The sequence below is a fragment of the Folsomia candida genome, unplaced genomic scaffold, assembly GCF_002217175.1.
Source record: "Folsomia candida strain VU population unplaced genomic scaffold, ASM221717v1 Fcan01_Sc014, whole genome shotgun sequence".
NCBI classification, from domain to species: domain Eukaryota; kingdom Metazoa; phylum Arthropoda; class Collembola; order Entomobryomorpha; family Isotomidae; genus Folsomia; species Folsomia candida.
Window position 1 is genome coordinate 4353330 of NW_019091206.1, and position 19272 is coordinate 4372601.

The 19272-nt window shown below is 41.2% G+C and overlaps 3 protein-coding genes across 3 annotated transcripts; all 3 read right to left on the reverse strand.

The window, feature by feature from the left end:
- Positions 1-4788: 4788 nt before the first annotated feature.
- LOC110856014 (peritrophin-1) lies at positions 4789-5866 on the reverse strand. The gene is made up of 3 exons (XM_022104457.2): positions 5452-5866; positions 5132-5378; positions 4789-5046 (listed from the first exon to the last, which is right to left on the reverse strand). Exons 1-3 carry the CDS (start codon positions 5794-5796, stop codon positions 4940-4942), a joined length of 699 nt encoding a protein of 232 aa, XP_021960149.1. The 5' UTR covers positions 5797-5866; the 3' UTR covers positions 4789-4939.
- Positions 5867-6768: 902 nt separating this feature from the next.
- On the reverse strand, positions 6769-9140 carry LOC110855984. Its single transcript, XM_022104423.2, has 5 exons — positions 8628-9140; positions 8204-8535; positions 7480-8117; positions 7311-7403; positions 6769-7212 (listed from the first exon to the last, which is right to left on the reverse strand). Exons 1-5 carry the CDS (start codon positions 9102-9104, stop codon positions 6803-6805), a joined length of 1950 nt encoding a protein of 649 aa, XP_021960115.1. The 5' UTR covers positions 9105-9140; the 3' UTR covers positions 6769-6802.
- Positions 9141-9291: 151 nt separating this feature from the next.
- On the reverse strand, positions 9292-11780 carry LOC110855985 (actin-related protein 8). Its single transcript, XM_022104424.2, has 7 exons — positions 11569-11780; positions 10876-11487; positions 10512-10739; positions 10040-10414; positions 9788-9932; positions 9571-9702; positions 9292-9485 (listed from the first exon to the last, which is right to left on the reverse strand). The coding sequence occupies exons 1-7, from the start codon at positions 11620-11622 to the stop codon at positions 9316-9318; spliced, it is 1716 nt and encodes a 571-aa protein (XP_021960116.1). The 5' UTR covers positions 11623-11780; the 3' UTR covers positions 9292-9315.
- Between the last annotated feature and the right edge of the window lie 7492 nt (positions 11781-19272).

A 19272-nucleotide genomic window follows, 5' to 3' on the forward strand; every position in this document is an offset into this window, starting at 1 on the left:
TAGTGAGCAAGATATGATCCGACGCTGTGGTTTGCATGCAGGGGATGATGAAACGCAGAGTGTCCTTTGAGTTGGCAGGGCTCTCTTTAATTTTAAGGATCTTATTGCTCTTTTCCTTACTCCTCTTCAAACCGACAAGAATAATAACCCACGCACAGCCAGCCGACGGAAAGGGCCGTGAAGGCCTCTCTCAACTCTGTACATCCTCAACAACTGGCACAAGTCAGACTTATGTGCATACACTCTGGATAAAGGAATTCATAAACTTGAATGAATAAGTATGGATAAACATGCCTTGGAAATGGGAAAGATCACGAGAAGATGGTCATAACCGTTTCATTGTTTTGTCATAAATATCATTGTTGTCTCTCTCACTCAAGTTTCTGGTTGATCGTTGTCGCCGTCGTCGGCATTCATAACTGTTTGATAACGCTGTAAATTTACTGCCGTGGTGCAATTATTTTGTAACACATTTTTTAATACAACGTAGGACTTATGTAGTGTACAAATTAGTCGAAACTAAAAAATGGCTAAGTAAGAAGTCACGAGTAGTAAATATTCTGACGCAAATATTTAACACGATAGTGGACAGGGCAATGTAATTATGATCATTTATTACGAAATCCCCCGTGGAGGTGCATTGCAAACAAAATTAATTCTATTTATAAATTCCTTTGTGCTTGACTGGTTCACACAGACATGGGCAATTACCTATGCATCGCCTTTATAAATGCATAAATGTACATATTCCATCCCTCAACATTACAATAATAATCTCATCTCACTACACAACGCAGTACACGCACACGCACCACTTCCACTTAATCAGATTCGAATTATTTATGCTCATAACATTGCAATCATTTTCTCCAGTTAAACTGTTTGTGGTTGTGGTAATAAGTTGTAAATTATATTGTAACATAAATGGACTGGAAATTATTTGTTGAGTTTTATTATCAATCTCTCCAAAGTCTCGTGATATACGTGCAATTGTTTATGGACAGAGTTATTGTAAATACGACGAGCTTTGTGATGTTGCACTGTCTGTGATTGACTTTCGTTTTAGTACTTTTTGCTGACTGACACTGTACAATCACCTCGTCTGGCATGTTTGAGGTTCAACTTAGAATTTTACGATTTAGAAATCCAATCCTAAAACTGAAACAAATATCGTATTAACTTTCGCTACAGTAGAAATGGTCAAACTCTCGGACAAGATTGCATACACAAACCTCGGTCATATCACCAACCACCATTCCCTGAGAAGGTATCAAGTATTACAAGTATGTAAATATTCATAACAAAATATGTATGAAATTCATATAAAATGCGACCGTTTTAGTTCGATCAACTTGTAGTTGTGTACTATTTTATGCGTAGTTTCCTTTGCAAATACTATATCAGACATGTGTAAAACCTCATGGACATTATATCAAATCGGTTGCAATTAATGGGAACTACAGAAATGGGCCCATAAGAAAACCGTCTGAAATGCAAATGCATCTGAGACTGCTTCTTTGTCCGGCTAAATCAGCTAATTAAAAATCTCATTATCCGCCGAGTGAAAAGGTGTAGGCATCGTCATTAAGGTGTAATTTATAAGTAACGCTTCACATTTATGTATATGCTGCTCATTAGAACCTGCCATTTCGGTCGTTATGCTTGCCAACCCTTTGTGCAATAATTAAAACTAGGGGCGATTCCTGTTCTGGTGAGATGGACTGCTACATACGAATTCCATTCAATCCTCCTGTTTAATTGCTAATTTCACTGCAGCAGAAGTGGAAATTATTCCTGTACAATAACTTCCATTCAGCTCAAAATAATAATTTGTCACCGCCCACACGAACTTTGACAGATTGCACATTGCGCATTCATCCCGATCGAAATGATTGGATTATGTGGAGCTGATGTCATGAGGGAGGCGAAAGAAAACCAAGATGTATGGTGAATACATGCGTTCGTCTGCCTTCTATCCATCCAAATTGAGCCTCAACCGTTTTTATTATTGTATAATTGGAAAAGAGTAGTTATTAATGTTGCTGTTGGTCAATGGATGACATGCAGCGGCTGCTACTTTTACTTTCCCAGGTGGGTGGAATGGCACACCCTCCGTATTAAATAAAGCGTGTTTATCTGCACAAGATGCGAAGGATGGATCAATGAAACACCTACTCAGAAACTATACTCGACTGCATAATATGGCAAACCAAAATGCAAACGTTAGGCGTTTTTTCGTCTCATGCATAAATATTAAGTCTCACATTATGCCGTAATTATGTGCACCACAGTTCCAAATTATAGTAAACTGAATGCCTCCACACCATCGACTCCAAATGGGCTGGGTTACTGACCTAACTTCATTTTACCTGGGAGCAAAAATGACGCGGTCTGGCCGCCTGGAACTTGTCCATTGAGGTTGCGCTACGTTGTCCGTATTTGGAAAGTCGTGATCATTAATAAGCCTCCCATGATAGTTCTATCTAATGATGACAGCGGATTATGGCATGATGAAAAGTACAAGCTATTTCACATGCCAAAAGTAATATTTCAAATACAATTAACTTTGCGGTCTGTTTTAGATCAATACGGCATCTTTACATTTTTTCCACGTCTTATTTCTCCATGAAACCATTTTCAATAAGCAGATGGTAACATAAAAGCGGAGTAACGTATCCATCCTTCAGGAATGCATGGACTGTTTATCTAATGGAGCAATTTTAAACAAACCAGAGTTTGCTTTGAGGAGGATGTGAACGATGACTTTGTAAGTTTTTGATTCAGTTTTAGATAAATGCACGTTAGAGCAATCCAATAATAAATGACGGAGAGAAGACAGTCCAGACAAACAGATCGTAATCGTTCAATTCATTATTTTACTCGATTGAACTGAACTGGATTATTCAACGGGGAGTGGACATTAATTTAAACGGAACCAACAGCACAAACCTTTAAAGAAATGCATCTTCTTCTTTTTTTGAATATGCTCGGCACAACTACTCAGCAGATTTTTAGCCCGAGTCAGGGCTTATGGAACCGGTCTGTCCGTCTGTCTGTCTGTCTGATTCACGATAACTCTCGTTAAACTTATCCGATCGAGTTGGAATTTTGCACACGTGTAGTATGGGCCAAATGAGGAGTTAAGTTCGAAGATGGGCGAAATCGGTCAAGTGGTTGACCGGTGGGGGTCATATAGGTGGGTGGGGTATTATGCACCAAAATTTCCAAATTGTAGTAGAAAGGAGAAATTTGACATGGAGCTCGATAATGGTTTATAATGAAAGAATATAAAGTAAAATTGCAAAAATTGTCATCCGGAGGGACCCTGGGGGATGACCCATACTGATTTTTCAAAATCGTCATATCGAGTTGAAATTTGGTAACTAGATTTTTTATGGGTCTTAATGGGAGAATATGAAGTGAAATTGATAAAATTTTTATCTTGAAGAACCCTACGGGGTGACCCATACGGGATTTTCAAAATTGTCGTAGAAAGCCAAAATTTGGCATGTAGGTTGCTAATGACATCGAATGGAAGAATAGAATAAAAAAAAATCATGTGGTGGACCCTGTAACATATGCCTTTGTTTGTCACCAGTGAAAATTATTTGGCGTGTACAAAATCATATACAGAGAACGCACGCTTCAAAAGTTTAGATTTTGTAGCATAAATTCATTGTAAGCTTTGAAATGTGTGTGTCAAAAATCAGCTTCGCCAACGAATAAAATATTGTAAAACTCTCCGATGCGTATTGACGAAAGCGAAGTTCGGTCACACCCAAGTGGGAGGTTCTCAACTCGTCAAATAACTTCCTGACTCGGGCTAAATGAAGGCTGCACTGTAGGTTTTATTATTATCAATTATGGGAGTTGTCGTCAAAACGAATTGCAGACTATGTCATCATATTCTATTGTTGATCCCAAGATGCACGCTCATCTTCAAATCTCACCACGAGTTCAATTTGTATCTGAAATGCATGATTTTGTTTAAAAATATACTACGTTCACAAAGTTGATTGCATCATTTTGCTTACGATTACGCCTAAAAAGGTACGTATTACGAAATAAGAAATCACCTCCTCAACTTTGCATCGAAAGAGAAAAACATGTAGTCAATTTCATTTGAAAGGATCAAAGCTCGAAAAGCTGGGAAGACTGTAATCGGAAAACTTTCAACGAACGGGCGGTCGGCTACTGCTTGGATACAAAGATAGATGGGCAGTAAATGAACGAAAGTAGTCTTTTATTCTCATTTTGTCGTCAGTTTTCTCATTTCTGAGGAGTGAGAAGTGGCCTGCGTGGAGGAATCGAGAGAGATAATAATGCTAATACGAACCATTCATTGTCTTGTTGAAATGGTCGGATACAAATTTATTGTTGTCTTCCTTGGGCCCTTCCCTTCTTTTCGGGGTTGTGGAAACACAGCACGTTTCTTTTGTCCATATGCATGGCAGGCACTAAAAATTATCGTTGACCTGATCCTGTTAGCCACACAGTTGTTGAAAACGGGCGACCATTTCCTAAGGCATTTCATGGAATTGACACGAGAAGACTTTCCTCAGTAAGAATCTTGTCATTCGATTTGAGGATGCTCAAGGAACAATGCATTCTTTAAATCAGTGACACAGAAAAAACTGGAATCTTTGTTGTTGGATTTGACAAGTGTACACGGACTCGAAAAACATTTGTAATGTAACCTTATCTAGCACAAATGAGTGACTGAATGTTAAATTATAACATATCTATGGTGCGTATCCGCATGTACGTATGTACCGGTCAACTTTCATATCAGATTCTTTAGACGTTTTAATTTTCATAATGCATAATAGAAATAATTAATAGTTCGATAATGACAAAGTTATGGACGAATGAAATACAGAAATACATATTGACGGGCCGCCACGTTGTACATATTTCACTGCAGTTGACAAGGTCTGGGTCATCTCTCAGAAAGAGCATCAAAATGCAGACAATCACTGCACACGAAGTAGTAATAATCCGGATCGAGAATCCCATCCACACAAAGGAAGAAGGCATCACCATGAGCTGAATTAATTTCAAAAATCAAACAGTGCTCAATAACTGCAACCAAACTTAAAGGAAGGACTAAACCAGAAAATATATGTATTACTGGGATGTGGCACTTTATGAGTTCCATCGGGAGGACATTGGACGGGTGATGGAGTGGTCGTTGGTCTCGTCCCATCAACACAATCGACAACATTTTCTTCCAAGTCGCAGGTTCCTAAGGTCGTACTGTAAAAGTAGCCAGCCGCACAGGAGTGCACAAATGGCGAGCCACAAGCCACGCAAATGTAAAACTGTGAGCAATTCGAATGGGGCCAGAAAACACTTCCTTCTGGACAAATGTCGTTACTCTAAAGAACATCGTAAATTATAGATTTTCTCTGCTGTAAAAAAATACTTGTCAAATTGTCAAGTCGTTCTCACCGGCGTGGTGTGGGGCGAAGTCGAGCCGGTTATTGGAGGCGTGGTCCAGGTTGCAGTGGTGCTTGGTTCGGATATGGGCGTGGTGGTTGACCCTGGTGGGGCTCTGGTGCCTTCGACGCATTCAGAAACCGCAAATGGAAAGTCGCAGCCGCCGAAACTTGGATTAAAATATAGTCCGACCGGACACTCGTACACCAAGTGATTTCCATCAGTAGAACAATTGTAAAAAAGGCTACAGTTCCAGTGCGGCCAAAAGTCTAAACCCGGGGGACAGATGATATCCTCTTGTGCCATTGTATAACCAATGCAAACACAGAAAATTGAAATTATCAGAATTTTATACATGATTATTGCAGAGTTAACGGCAGTAAAGGAACTATGCAATGCCTCGCGTTAATTATTTAATCGACTATTTATAAACCAATTAAGTGCATAATGGTTCCTGAATTAAACATTACGCTTTCATATCAAATCAATCCGTCAAAACTTGAAACCACGTCATGATAAAAGTGAAACGTGTCGAAATCAGTAAGATAGCCTGGAAATGTCTTCATGATTAGTGCAGATTGGTTACATGTACGCGTATGATTAACATTTGTAGAGGTCGTCACATCATATGCAATGCAGGTGATTGGGACAGGGACTACAATATCCAACTTTGATAATTTTGTCCTATCGAATTTTTTTAGCCATACATTTGTACGTGAAGTCTTACTCAAAATAATTTGACAAATTCAAAATTATGCGTTTATTCACAATGATTACTAATTAATTAGTCAGTAGTAGTATATTGTCAAATTATATTCGAAATTGTCGCTTGATGTCCAGGGCTGTAAACCAGCACTCGTGCTGACGCTCATACGACACCATTAATAAAAACTTCAATCAATCAATCAATCAATCAATTAAGTAGTATAGTGAAAATTCAACAGCTCTGATATGATTTAACGGACGTTATGAGTAAATGAAATTTTAACTTTAAAATAATTGCATCGCGTACATGTTAACTATTGTTAACAATATATTTGGACAATGTAGGAAGCATCGGTTAATATTCACGGTGCATTTAAAAACAAAGGATTCGTTTGTTATTGTGTACAAAGCTAATTCAATACTGAGGAAGTGATCCTTAGTGAAAGGTTCAAACTTTGCATGCATTTACAATCCATGAATCACTGCTATATGTAGGCATTCTTGTATCACGCGTTCATGAGGTCAATCAACCAAGTATATTTTTGTCAGAATCTGTTGATCACAAAACTTTCTTGTCTAGCCAAACCTTTTTTTCTAAAATTAACGCATTGTTTTTACAAAATATTTTCAATCAACGGTTCGTTTTATTCAAATTGAGTTAGACGCAAGAAGTTATAACACTGCGTAATTTTTGAACACATATTGGCTTAGAGATGGGTTCCATGTAATATGATGCCAACCCAATTTCTTTAGATTTAGATTTCCACATAGTGAATACACATTTCAAATTCCTTTCAGTCTCGTCTGTAGAAGTCTTGTCACTAGTGTCAGGACACGTACAATTTTTGAGAATCTTGGCGATTACGGAATCTATAAAATTAATTTCTTCTCGAAGTGATTTCACAGGAGAATGAGTGAATATGGAGACACATTTGGCTGCATCCTTCAAAGTTTGTCGCACCTTTTGTACTCTATCAATCAATACGTCCACCTTTATTTTATGAAGCACTAGGTAGTCATAAAGAATGATAGCTAATTTTGCAGCGGATTTTTCTTTAAGCAAGTATCCTGTAAATACATAAATGCATGACTATGTGTCAAATTGTGTTTCATAGTCAACCAATAACGAATTATGGATAATTATGCATATGAATTTATATACTCACCTCTGGCTTCCGAGAAAGGTGGGCATATTTTATCGATAAATAGCCACAGAGACTCTGCTGAGTTTAATAACATGCCACAATATTCATACGCACCTGCATTTTGAAAACTGGTTTAGATTGTATCTTGACTGAGCTATCCGTTACATAATAGGCATAGAAAGCTTCTTACGGGGGTAACTGTTTAGTACACAAAGCAAAAGTTTTTCACTGGAACCTAGAAAATACTTGACAACTTGGCGTCCTCTGGATCTTGAAATATGCATCAAATAATGTGTTGAACTGATCACATCCCCGGCATAGTAGTCATTGAAGGCTTTCAGTTGTTTTAGAACTTCGTCTGCTCTCCCATTTACCACGGCTGGCAATTCGTCCTCCAAGTTCTTAATCAGGTTATGAATGTCTTGCGAAGTTTTAAACGAGGTGCACGATTTTATGGTACATTTCCATTTTGTTTTGTCATTCAACGGATTTAGTGGAACGTAGTGACCAGCACATGCTTTCTGAGTCAAATTCTCTTCACATCGTACTGCAGATATGAAAGTCCCAAGTTCCGTTGGGTCCTTGCATCGGCGACAACGACAGTCAATGCCTAAATCTTGAAGTAGCTTCTCACGACGAAGTAAGGTCGGAAGGGCTCTGTATTGTCCAGCTCTGTCAATTGTGATCCTCTCCCCTGGCTGAATGGTTCGGACAGCTTTGATTATTAATTTATTCATGTGACCATCTACGTTTTCCATCCACATTTCCGAGTTGGGTACACAGGAGTGAGATAATCGATGATTCTTTGTAAATAAAAACTTGGTCTTGCTGCAAAAAAGTCAATACAAGGAATTTTAAAGGACTTACAATTTCTAAAAATATCTAGAATAAGATAAGAAACAAAGTAAATCTACCTGGAATCAACGTATGGAAAAGTAGTTCCATACGCCATCAGCGCACAATGAAGTAAAATGACCAACTCTTTACTGCCTGTGACTTTTATACTTAGCGACAAGTGCTCCACTGCATCAAGGGACGCGACAATGTCTTCACTCAAAGTAAACTTGTCATAGTCGTCTTCATCCATATCATTATTATTACTCAACTTTTCTGCATATATTATTTTTAATAAGGGACTCCACTTGCGACTCTCAAATGAAATAGCCGACCCCTTCATTTCTTCTTTCAGAAAGACTCGCAAAACAGATAAATCAGTCAATGTGTCCTGAACAGAAGAGTCTGCAGACTGAAAACCACATACACAAAATATAAGAAAAACTATACAGAACAAAGCACACGTTCGATCAGAATATTGCGCTATTATTATCAAGGCTGTACCACTCTGACTCCAATTTTCTGTAACACTGCACACTCTAGCTTTGCATGAAGTCCAGATTTTTCGCATTGTGGTTGGCATAAAGGAACTCCACATTTGGAACATTGATGATACGCATGGTTGAATATTTTTCCAACTTCACAAGAAGGGCATGAATACGCATCGGCTCCACATAAAGTAAAAATCCTTTCTAAATCTTTTGGGGTACTTCTGAGGGCTTTGAAAGTTGCGAGTGGAGACTCTGTTGCTACAACTTCCCCGATAGGAATCAATTTCGTCGCAATCATGCAAAGTCCATGATGTTCGTGTTTTCTGAGTTCATATTTGCAGCAATTTAATTTATGACGGTGCCAGTCTTTCCTTTGATGATCCTTACTGCAGTAGTATTCTAATTCGCATGAGCCACAAGCTTTGGACCCAGGTTTTTCACAAATTGCACATTTTTCCAAGTAGAAAAGATCCGGATTTTCGGGTTCCATTTGAAAGTTATTCAACAGTGATAGTTATACATAAGTTAACTTGCTCATATTTATGACAGTTAGAAACGCAAAGAAAATAGTCGTAAAGGGTAGATAGAGCTGTCACGTTCTACCTCAAGTCTCAAGTTTGTTATAAGCGTATTTTACCGAAGTCATTTACAATAAAAGTCACAGCGAGTGAGTAGCTAAGTAACTTTACTTTCGCGAGTTGTTAAAAACTACAAAGACATTTTTCTCGAAGGATTTTGGAGCCGTATCTATTCCACTCAGTTTGAGAGATCCACAATTCTGTAGAAGTTTCAAGTTGTACTAAAATAGTGGCACCTTTCCACGTTGTTAAAGAGGGATCCATGTCCTTGAGTTGTTTAATTACGTGCACATCTGCAAAATATTAATATTATTTTATTAGAAGAGATTACATGGCCCAACTTTTCATATATCCATTTGCAAAATATGTTTTTAGCACCTGGTCTAAACAGCTTCGGAATAGTTGTACTCAATTTGGTTTGCAACCATGAGTCAAAGCCTTGAAACTTAAAACCCCCACCGACAAGTAGAATAGAGGAATATAAACGACGCTTTGTTTCTTCGTTGCAATCTATGTATAAACATAATTTCGAATAAAATATTTTATTGAGTACGTAATTTATTTTAAATTAGTCTTCTTTGATTACAAATCCTACCACTGGAATCAATACTTTGAATAATTGCTTGAACAATTCCCAAGAGATTATGTGACTCAATTTTACTGCTTGAGTGGATTGCGAAATCCAATTTGCTGTCAACAATATATTCTTCATCGCCATCATCAGATTCTTTCACTTTACGCTGAAAACACAAAGTCAACTGCATATTAGTGTACATAATATAAATACATTCACGATATTAAATGCATTACAATAAGACTAGCATTATTTTTTTTTTAAATTGCATACAGAAGTGTCGTTGATGAATGCTTCATCATATGGATCATCTGGAATGTACGGTTGATGACGGTACGTCAATACTGGTTTCAGTCCTATTGATGCCCTGAGCAAATCTGGATTAAAGTAGCCCAACGGTACTATTAAAAGCTCATCTCCAAAGTGGAGCTTCACGACGACGCGTGATGGACCCGGTTTATCCCAGATCACCAAATGTTCTTCAGGACCACACCGGTCTAGATTCAAGTGGCACAGGTTTTCTTTAATTTTGTTGGCAAATTCAATATCCCAAATACTCTTGCGGTCAATGGGCAAAGGGACGGCCGACTGTTTCATCAAATGAAGTAATGCACTGGTGAGATCAATTCCTCCATATTTTAAAAATATCTAAGGGGAGAAAATTAATTCATTTAGCAAATCAGTAAATGCCAACATTCGTATATAAATGCTTAAGTACATATTATGCACTATATGTTAATTTTACTCGTGATTGTGGAATAGAAATTCCATCTTCAACGCAAGAAACTGAAATTTTCTGATCTCCAACGTCAACTACTAAAGCAGTGGACAGTCCAGATCCGAACGAGGCACAAACGTGATCTTGAATTAAAATCGCACTTGCAAATCCCATCGTATTGAGAATCATGTTCATAATTTCTTTGGCATGGTTCCTATCAAACATCGTAGGCAGTACCACCAAGGCTCTGTAACCCTGCAGTTAAATATGGGTATAGGATAATATTATTACAAAAATTAGTTAGCATTGGAACTGTTAATGGAGTTTTTTTGTTCGCATTAGGCATAGCCAGAGAGGTAAATATTTTGATAAATACAAATTGTTAGTTTACCTTCAAATGTCCCAAAGGAATTTGCAAACCCTTCATAACCCAGTGTGACCATATATCGCAGATGTCATTAATCACCCAGGACAGGGAACCTCCAATATGGCAATGCACATTAAGCTGGCCCCTTCTCCATGGGAAGTGAATATTAAAGTCTCCATCAGGGTTAGCTCTAAAGATATCGTCTCCAAAAATCACGTCAATTTCAGGATATTCTTCCCACACATTTAACACATTTGTGACAGCAGCAGCAGATTCTTGACATTCTTCTTTGCAGAGTTGATTATACCCAGCAATGGTTTGAGTAGGTGTCGCAAATCTACTTTTCCCATCCGATCGAAGAGCTGTTTGCAATGTGTAACACAATTGCAACCTTGCAGACTCTACTTCTGGGGGAGGTTTATGACCGTCTCTTCTCCTTCCGCAGTAATTATTCGGAAATAGGTTATCCTTCCTTAAGGTATCGACCCCGTCCTGTATCGTTCTTCGTCGTCCCACTGCATGCAAAACGGTGATGGGTGATGGATCCGATGATATTCCTATTCGTAAATGTTTTGATCCAGGATGGAATATAATAATGGGCAACAACAGAGAGTTAGTAGAACCAGTGGAGTTTCTCTACAAGGAATATTTTAAAATTTAATTATCAGAAATGCAACACGCAACACGTACATGCATTATTGTGAATGCTTTGAATACCTGCTCTTTGTTCTTATTTAATTCGTTTGCTCCATTTGTAGTTTGTGACTGCATGCTGTTTACGGGAATATAAGTACTCCCTAATCTAATGTTCTTACGCTGTCCGAAATGTCGGATAATTTTAGTTTTAAAATTTCCAAACCCAAATGCATGCAGTGTTGTTGTTGTTGTGAATTGTGAAAGAGTTGGCGCCGGGATGTGAATAAAGCTACCCCGCAGCCCGCATCAAGCTATCCCGCACCCCGCATCAAGCTACCGCGCAACGCTCATCCGCAGCTTCCAGACCACCCCCACAAATTCCACCCAACGGTGGGTGTGGTCCAGGGGAAAGTGAGATTTTTGGGACAAACTGAGATTTTGGCTTATATGATGTGCTGCGAAGCTGATTTGTTCAAAAACATTAAGGGGGTGTAGTCACGGACAGTGAGACTTTTAGGACACAATGAGATTTTCGCTTACATAAAGTCCAATTTAAATTCTTCATTATCGGCTGTTTTTGCTAAATAAGATGTGTTCGTGTTTTCATAAACTACGTAGCTGGAGAGTGGGGCGGTCTATGGCTTCAATGATAGCATGCCTCTGGTACATGCTAAAGGGAGGGGGGCTAGAATATTTTTCAGTGACATGATGTATGTACAATGTAGATTTTTTTAGAGGGCTTATGGAACGATCATGTCCGTCCGTCCGTCACGATAACTCTCGGTAAACTCATCCTATCCATAATCCATATTATCCATATTATGGTCCATGGTCCATCGGTGGACATCTAAAAAATGGTCATGGTCCATCGATGGACCAATGTTTTTGTGGTCCATAGCCCATCATGATGGACCATGGACCACTTTTTATACCGATTTATGACACCATATGCATATGGTACAAACAGGTTTAAAAATATTGTCTCGTTCCGACGTTATGCAAATTGGTGTTATTCCTGTTTTACCACACCCCCTGGCCTATGGTGGGTGTGATATTCAATTAGGGGAACAAATATACCAGAAGTACCCCTCCCCGATCGGGAAATGTAATACACCAAAATGTCGGGTTTTTCATGCTGATCAAGAATTTATAAATTTTTTGACCGGCAAATGTATATTAAGGTCACAATCAAAGGTCAAACGTTAAAATTTTTATTGCATTTTTGGACGTTTCAGGGCATTCTAAGACCTTGTCTCACTTTCCCCCATGGCGGGAAAATTTTTGGGGTAAAATGAGATTTCTAGTGTCTAGCTAGGATTGCTTGGTAGGACTGCTAGCTAGGATTGTTAGCTAGGACTGCTAGCAAGAATTGCTAGCTAGGACTGCTAGCTAGGATTGCTAGCTAGGACTGCTAGTTAGGATTGCTAGCTAGGACTGCTAGCTAGAATAGCAACGCTCTCCGCGTACCTAGTAGAACTAACCTAACCTGCTCGCTTCGGTCTCTTAAAAACGAAGAATATCCCAATATTGGGGTAATCTTATTTTACCCCCAAAATTTCCCGCCATGGGAAAAAGTCTTAGAATGCCCTGAAACGTCCAAAAATGCAATACGAAATTTTGACCTTTGACTGTGCCTTAATATACATTTGCCGGTCAAAAAATTTATATTTTCTAGATCAGCATGAAAAACCCGACATTTTGATGTATCACATATCCCCGATCGGAGAGGGGTCCTTCTGGTATAATTAAGCCCAATTAGGATTATTATAGTTTTGATTATTGATCAACCTTGTCTACAATATATGTAGAAAGAAAACCTACCGTGCAGACTCTATATAGCCCGAGTCAGGGACAGAGTCCCTGACTCGATAAGTCAGACTCCGCTTCTAAATTTTCAGTTAGGAACTAGTTTTTTAAATCCAAAAGTGGTTTTTGGCCTCCATACCAAATTTCGGATGGAAATAACGAGTTTTAAAAACTGTATGGATCAGCCTCCAGGGTCACTCTGGTTGCAATTTACTCACTTTTAACTTCATACTATTTAATACGAAGCCTTTAACTATCACCGTGCTGGATTTCATCTTTTTAAAGCAATTTATAAAAATCGGTATGGGTCACCCCATAGGGTCGCTCCAGATAAAAATTTTACCAATTCCATGTCATATTTTTCCATTAACACCCATTAGCAACCTATCTACCAAATTTCAGCTCGATATGACGATTTAAAAAAATCAGTATGGGTCACCCCATAATCCCTGACTCGGGCTAAAAATATGCTTCCCAAAAATAAGATTGACCACACCCACTGGTGGTAGTGGGTGTAGTCGTAGACTCGTGGTGAATCCATCTTCGAAGTTAACCTCCGCTAGAAAGGACCAATTCTGATTTCATGGTAACTTTGGGCCCCTTTCCCCAGAAAAAGCGGAAATTAAGGGAATTTTGCTGGGCCCTATGTTTCTAAGCATAATTAAAACATATTATAGCACAATCTAGATTTTGGTGAGAGCAGAATTTTTTCACCGGGAATTTCAGAAATCGTAATAATTTCGACGGCCGCGGTGTCGAATGTCGGAAAATGACTTTTGTCATTTAGGACAAAATGAGATGTGGGGTGATGTGAGACAACGACGGAAAAGTGCTGAAACACGTGGGCGTGCCTGGCACGCCGTGCCACAAAGACAATTCCATGTGTTTCCACCCCTTTTTCGTTTGCAGCGGTTTATTTACAAGTAATTACATGAGCTACATCCCGGAGGTTAATAACTCGCTTGAAAGCATAGATTCCCGGAAATTTGGGTATGGAAATTTCTGCTTCCTGCTAATTTTTTGTCATACCCAAATTTCCAATACCTAAAATTCTGCATACCCAAATATACCGATACCCATATTTCCGAGACCAAAATTTCTGCAGACCGAAACTTCCGATACCCATATTTCCTTAAACCCAAATTTCCATACCCAAATTTCTGAGACCCAAATTTCCATACCCAAATTTCCGTACACCATCCAAAGTTGTTATGGTGACGGACAGACCGACGTCCAGAGCAGTCTTATAAAGTACATATCTGCGATACTTTATAATATGAAGTCATATATGAACAAAAATAACCAAAGGTACTAAAGGGTGAACCATATCGATTTCTAAGAATTAACGTATTCTGAAACTTACAATTAGTGGAGAAATAACTATGGCTTGGAATTTAGGAGAATTTAATTTCGAAATCTTGGCAGGGGCAACCTCCACCCGTCATATTGTAAATAGTCAAAGAGTAGGTTTTGTAAATATTCGTCGTAAGATCAAGGAGTAGGTTTTGTAATTTGGTTGAAGTAATACCAAGACTTGACGTTATTGGTTGGTTAGTAGTGTTTTTTGGTCACTGTAAGGATTGGTGCAAAATAGTAGCATATTATTTTATATTTTTAAAATTCTGACAAACATGAGATCACTAAACATTCCTGGTTCGGGTTAAGCAAAGCTGTACGGATAGGTTTTGTTAGTCAAAGAAGCTTAAATTTTGTATGCTGGATTTCATGTAAGTGAAGATTTAGATGCATGAGATGTTCCTTATGTGTTCCTCAAGGAACAAGCTTGTAACACCTTGCAACACGTGTTCCGGGTCGTGTTCCTCGATGTTCCTCATGTGTTCCTCAAGGAACAAGCCTGGAACACCTTGGAACACGTGTTCCGGGTCGTGTTCCTCGATGTTCCTCATGTGTTTTTCGGTGTTCCTCATGTGTTCCTCAAGGAACAAGCTTGGAACACCTTGGAACACGTGTTCCGGGTCGTGTTCCTCGATGTTCCTCATGTGTTCCTCGGTGTTCCTCATGTGTTCCTCAAGGAACAAGCTTGGAACACCTTGGAACACGTGTTCCGGGTCGTGTTCCTCGATGTTCCTCATGTGTTCCTCGGTGTTCCTCATGTGTTCCTCAAGGAACAAGCTTGGAACACCTTGGAACACGTGTTCCGGGTCGTGTTCCTCGATGTTCCTCATGTGTTCCTCGGTGTTCCTCATGTGTACCTCAAGGAACAAGCTTGGAACACCTTGGAACACGTGTTCCGGGTCGTGTTCCTCGATGTTCCTCATGTGTTCCTCGGTGTTCCTCATGTGTTCCTCAAGGCACAAGCTTGGAACACTGTCGAACACGTGTTCCAGGTCGTGTTCCTCATGTGTTCCTACGTGTTCCTCATGTGTTCCTCAAGGAACAAGCTTGGAACACCTTGGAACACGTGTTCCGGGTCGTGTTCCTCGATGTTCCTCATGTGTTCTTCGGTGTTCCTCACGTGTTCCTCAAGGAACAAGCTTGGAACACCTTGGAACACGTGTTCCGGGTCGTGTTCCTCGATGTTCCTCATCTGTTCCTCGGTGTTCCTCATGTGTTCCTCAAGGAACAAGCTTGGAACACCTTGGAACACGTGTTCCGGGTCGTGTTCCTCGATGTTCCTCATGTGTTCGTCGGTGTTCCTCATGTGTTCCTCGGTGTTCCTCATGTGTTCCTCGGTGTTCCTCATGTGTTCCTCAAGGAACAAGCTTGGAACACCTTGGAACACGTGTTCCGGGTCGTGTTCCTCGATGTTCCTCATGTGTTCCTCGGTGTTCCTCATGTGTTCCTCAAGGAACAAGCTTGGAACACCTTGGAACACGTGTTCCGGGTCGTGTTCCTCGATGTTCCTCTGTGTTTTCTTTTCTGTGTTTTTTTTTTTCCTCGGAAATTGAAATTAACACGTGTTCCGGGTCGTGTTCCTCGTGTTCCTCATGTGTTCGTCGGTGTTCCTCATGTGTCCCGTGTTCCTCATGTGTTCCTCGGTGTTCCTCATGTGTTCCTCAAGGAACAAGCTTGGAACACCTTCGAACACGTGTTCCGAGTCGTGTTCCTCATGTGTTCCTCAAGGAACAGGCTTGGAACACCTTGGAACACGTGTTCCGGGTCGTGTTCCTCGATGTTCCTAATGTGTTCCTCGGTGTTCCTCATGTGTTCCTCAAGGAACAAGCTTGGAACACCTTGGAACACGTGTTCCGGGTCGTGTTCCTCGATGTTCCTAATGTGTTCCTCGGTGTTCCTCATGTGTTCCTCAAGGAACAAGCTTGGAACACCTTGGAACACGTGTTCCGGGTCGTGTTCCTCGATGTTCCTCATGTGTTCCTCGGTGTTCCTCATGTGTTCCTCAAGGAACAAGCTTGGAACACTTGGAACACGTGTTCCGGGTCGTGTTCCTCGATGTTCCTAATGTGTTCCTCGGTGTTCCTCATGTGTTCCTCAAGGAACAAGCTTGGAACACCTTGGAACACGTGTTCCGGGTCGTGTTCCTCGATGTTCCTCATGTGTTCCTCAAGGAACAAGCTTGGGACACCTTGGAACACGTGTTCCCGGTCGTGTTCCTCGATGTTCCTCATGTGTTCCTCGGTGTTCCTCATGTGTTCCTCAAGGAACAAGCTTGGAACACCTTCGAACACGTGTTCCGGGTCGTGTTCCTCGATGTTCCTCATGTGTTCCTCGGTGTTCCTCATGTGTTCCTCAAGGAACAAGCTTGGAACACCTTGGAACACGTGTTCCGGGTCGTGTTCCTCGATGTTCTCATGTGTTCCTCGGTTTCATGTGTTCCTCAAGGACAAGCCTGGAACACCTTGGAACACGTGTTCCGGGTCGTGTTCCTCGATGTTCCTCATGTGTCCCCAAGGAACAAGTGGAAACTTGGAACACGTGTTCCGGGTCGTGTTCCTCGATGTTTTTTTCAGGAAAGCTGAACACCTTGACACGTGTTCGGGTCGTGTTCCTCGATGGTTTCCCCTCATGTGTTCCTCAAGGAACAAGCTTGGAACACCTTGGAACACGTGTTCCGGGTCGTGTTCCTCGATTTTCATGTGTTCCCGGTGTTCCTCATGTGTTTCAAGGAACAGCTGGACACCTTGGAAACGTGTTCCGGTCGTGTTCCTCGATGTTCCTATGTGTTCCTCGGTGTTCCTCATGTGTTCCTCAAGGAACAAGCTTGGAACACCTTGGAAAGTGTTCGTCGTGTTCCTCGATTCCTATGTGTTCCTCGTGTTCCTCATGTGTTCCTCAGGACACCTGGAACCCTTGAACACGTGTTCCGGGTCGTGTTCCTCGATGTTCCTCATGTGTTCTCGGTGTCCTCATTGTTCCTCAAGGGTGGAATGGTCCTCGTGTTCCTATTTCCGGTGTTCTCATGTGTTCCTCAAGGAAAAGGGAACCCTTACATGTTGCCTGGAGTTTTTTCCTCAAGAAAAGCTTGGAACACCTTGGAACACGTGTTCGGTGTGTTCCTCGATGTGTTCCTCTGTTTCGTCCAAGGAACAGCTTGGAACACCTTGAACACGTGTTCCGGGTCGTGTTCCTCGATGTTCCTCATGTGTTCCTCGGTGTTCCTCATGTGTTCCTCAAGGAACAAGCTTGGAACACCTTGGAACACGTGTTCGGGTCGTGTTCCTCGATGTTCCTCATGTGTTCTCGGTGTTCCTCATGTGTTCTCAAGGAACAAGCTTGGACACCTTGGAACACGTGTTCCGGTCGTGTTCTCGATGTTCCTCATGTGTTCCTCGGTGTTCCATGTGTTCCTCAAGGAACAAGCTTGGAACACCTTGGAACACGTGTTCCGGGTCGTGTTCCTCGATGTTCCTCATGTGTCCCTCGGTGTTCCTCATGTAAAACAGCTTGGACACCTTGGAACACTGTCGGGTGTGTTCCTCGATGTTCCTCATCCTGTGTTCCTCAAGAACAAGCTTGGACACCTTGGAACACGTGTTCCGGGTCGTGTTCCTCGATGTTCCTCATGTGTTCCTCGGTGTTCCTCATGTGTTCCTCAAGGAACAAGCTTGGACACCTTGGAACACGTGTTCCGGGTCGTGTTCCTCGATGTTCCTCATGTGTTTCCTCGGTGTTCCTCATGTGTTCCTCCAAGGAACCACAAGCTTGGGAACACCTCTGGAAACACGTGTTCCGGGTCGTGTTCCTCGATGTTCCTCATGTGTTCCTCGGTGTTCCTCATGTGTAAAACAAGCTTGGAACACCTTGGAACACGTGTTCCGGGTCGTGTTCCTCGATGTTCCTCATGTGTTCCTCGGTGTTCCTCATGTAACAAGCTTGGAACACCTTGGAACACGTGTTCCGGGTCGTGTTCCTCGATGTTCCTCATGTGTTCCTCGGTGTTCCTCATGTGTTCCTCAAGGAACAAGCTTGGAACACCTTGGAACACGTGTTCCGGGTCGTGTTCCTCGATGTTCCTCATGTGTTCCTCGGTGTTCCTCATGTGTTCCTCAAGGAACAAGCTTGGAACACCTTGGAACACGTGTTCCGGGTCGTGTTCCTCGATGTTCCTCATGTGTTCCTCGGTGTTCCTCATGTGTTCCTCAAGGAACAAGCTTGGAACACCTTGGAACACGTGTTCCGGGTCGTGTTCCTCGATGTTCCTCATGTGTTCCTCGGTGTTCCTCATGTGTTCCTCAAGGAACAAGCTTGGAACACCTTGGAACACGTGTTCCGGGTCGTGTTCCTCGATGTTCCTCATGTGTTCCTCGGTGTTCCTCATGTGTTCCTCAAGGAACAAGCTTGGAACACCTTGGAACACGTGTTCCGGGTCGTGTTCCTCGATGTTCCTCATGTGTTCCTCGGTGTTCCTCATGTGTTCCTCAAGGAACAAGCTTGGAACACCTTGGAACACGTGTTCCGGGTCGTGTTCCTCGATGTTCCTCATGTGTTCCTCGGTGTTCCCCATGTGTTCCTCAAGGAACAAGCTTGGAACACCTTGGAACACGTGTTCCGGTCGTGTTC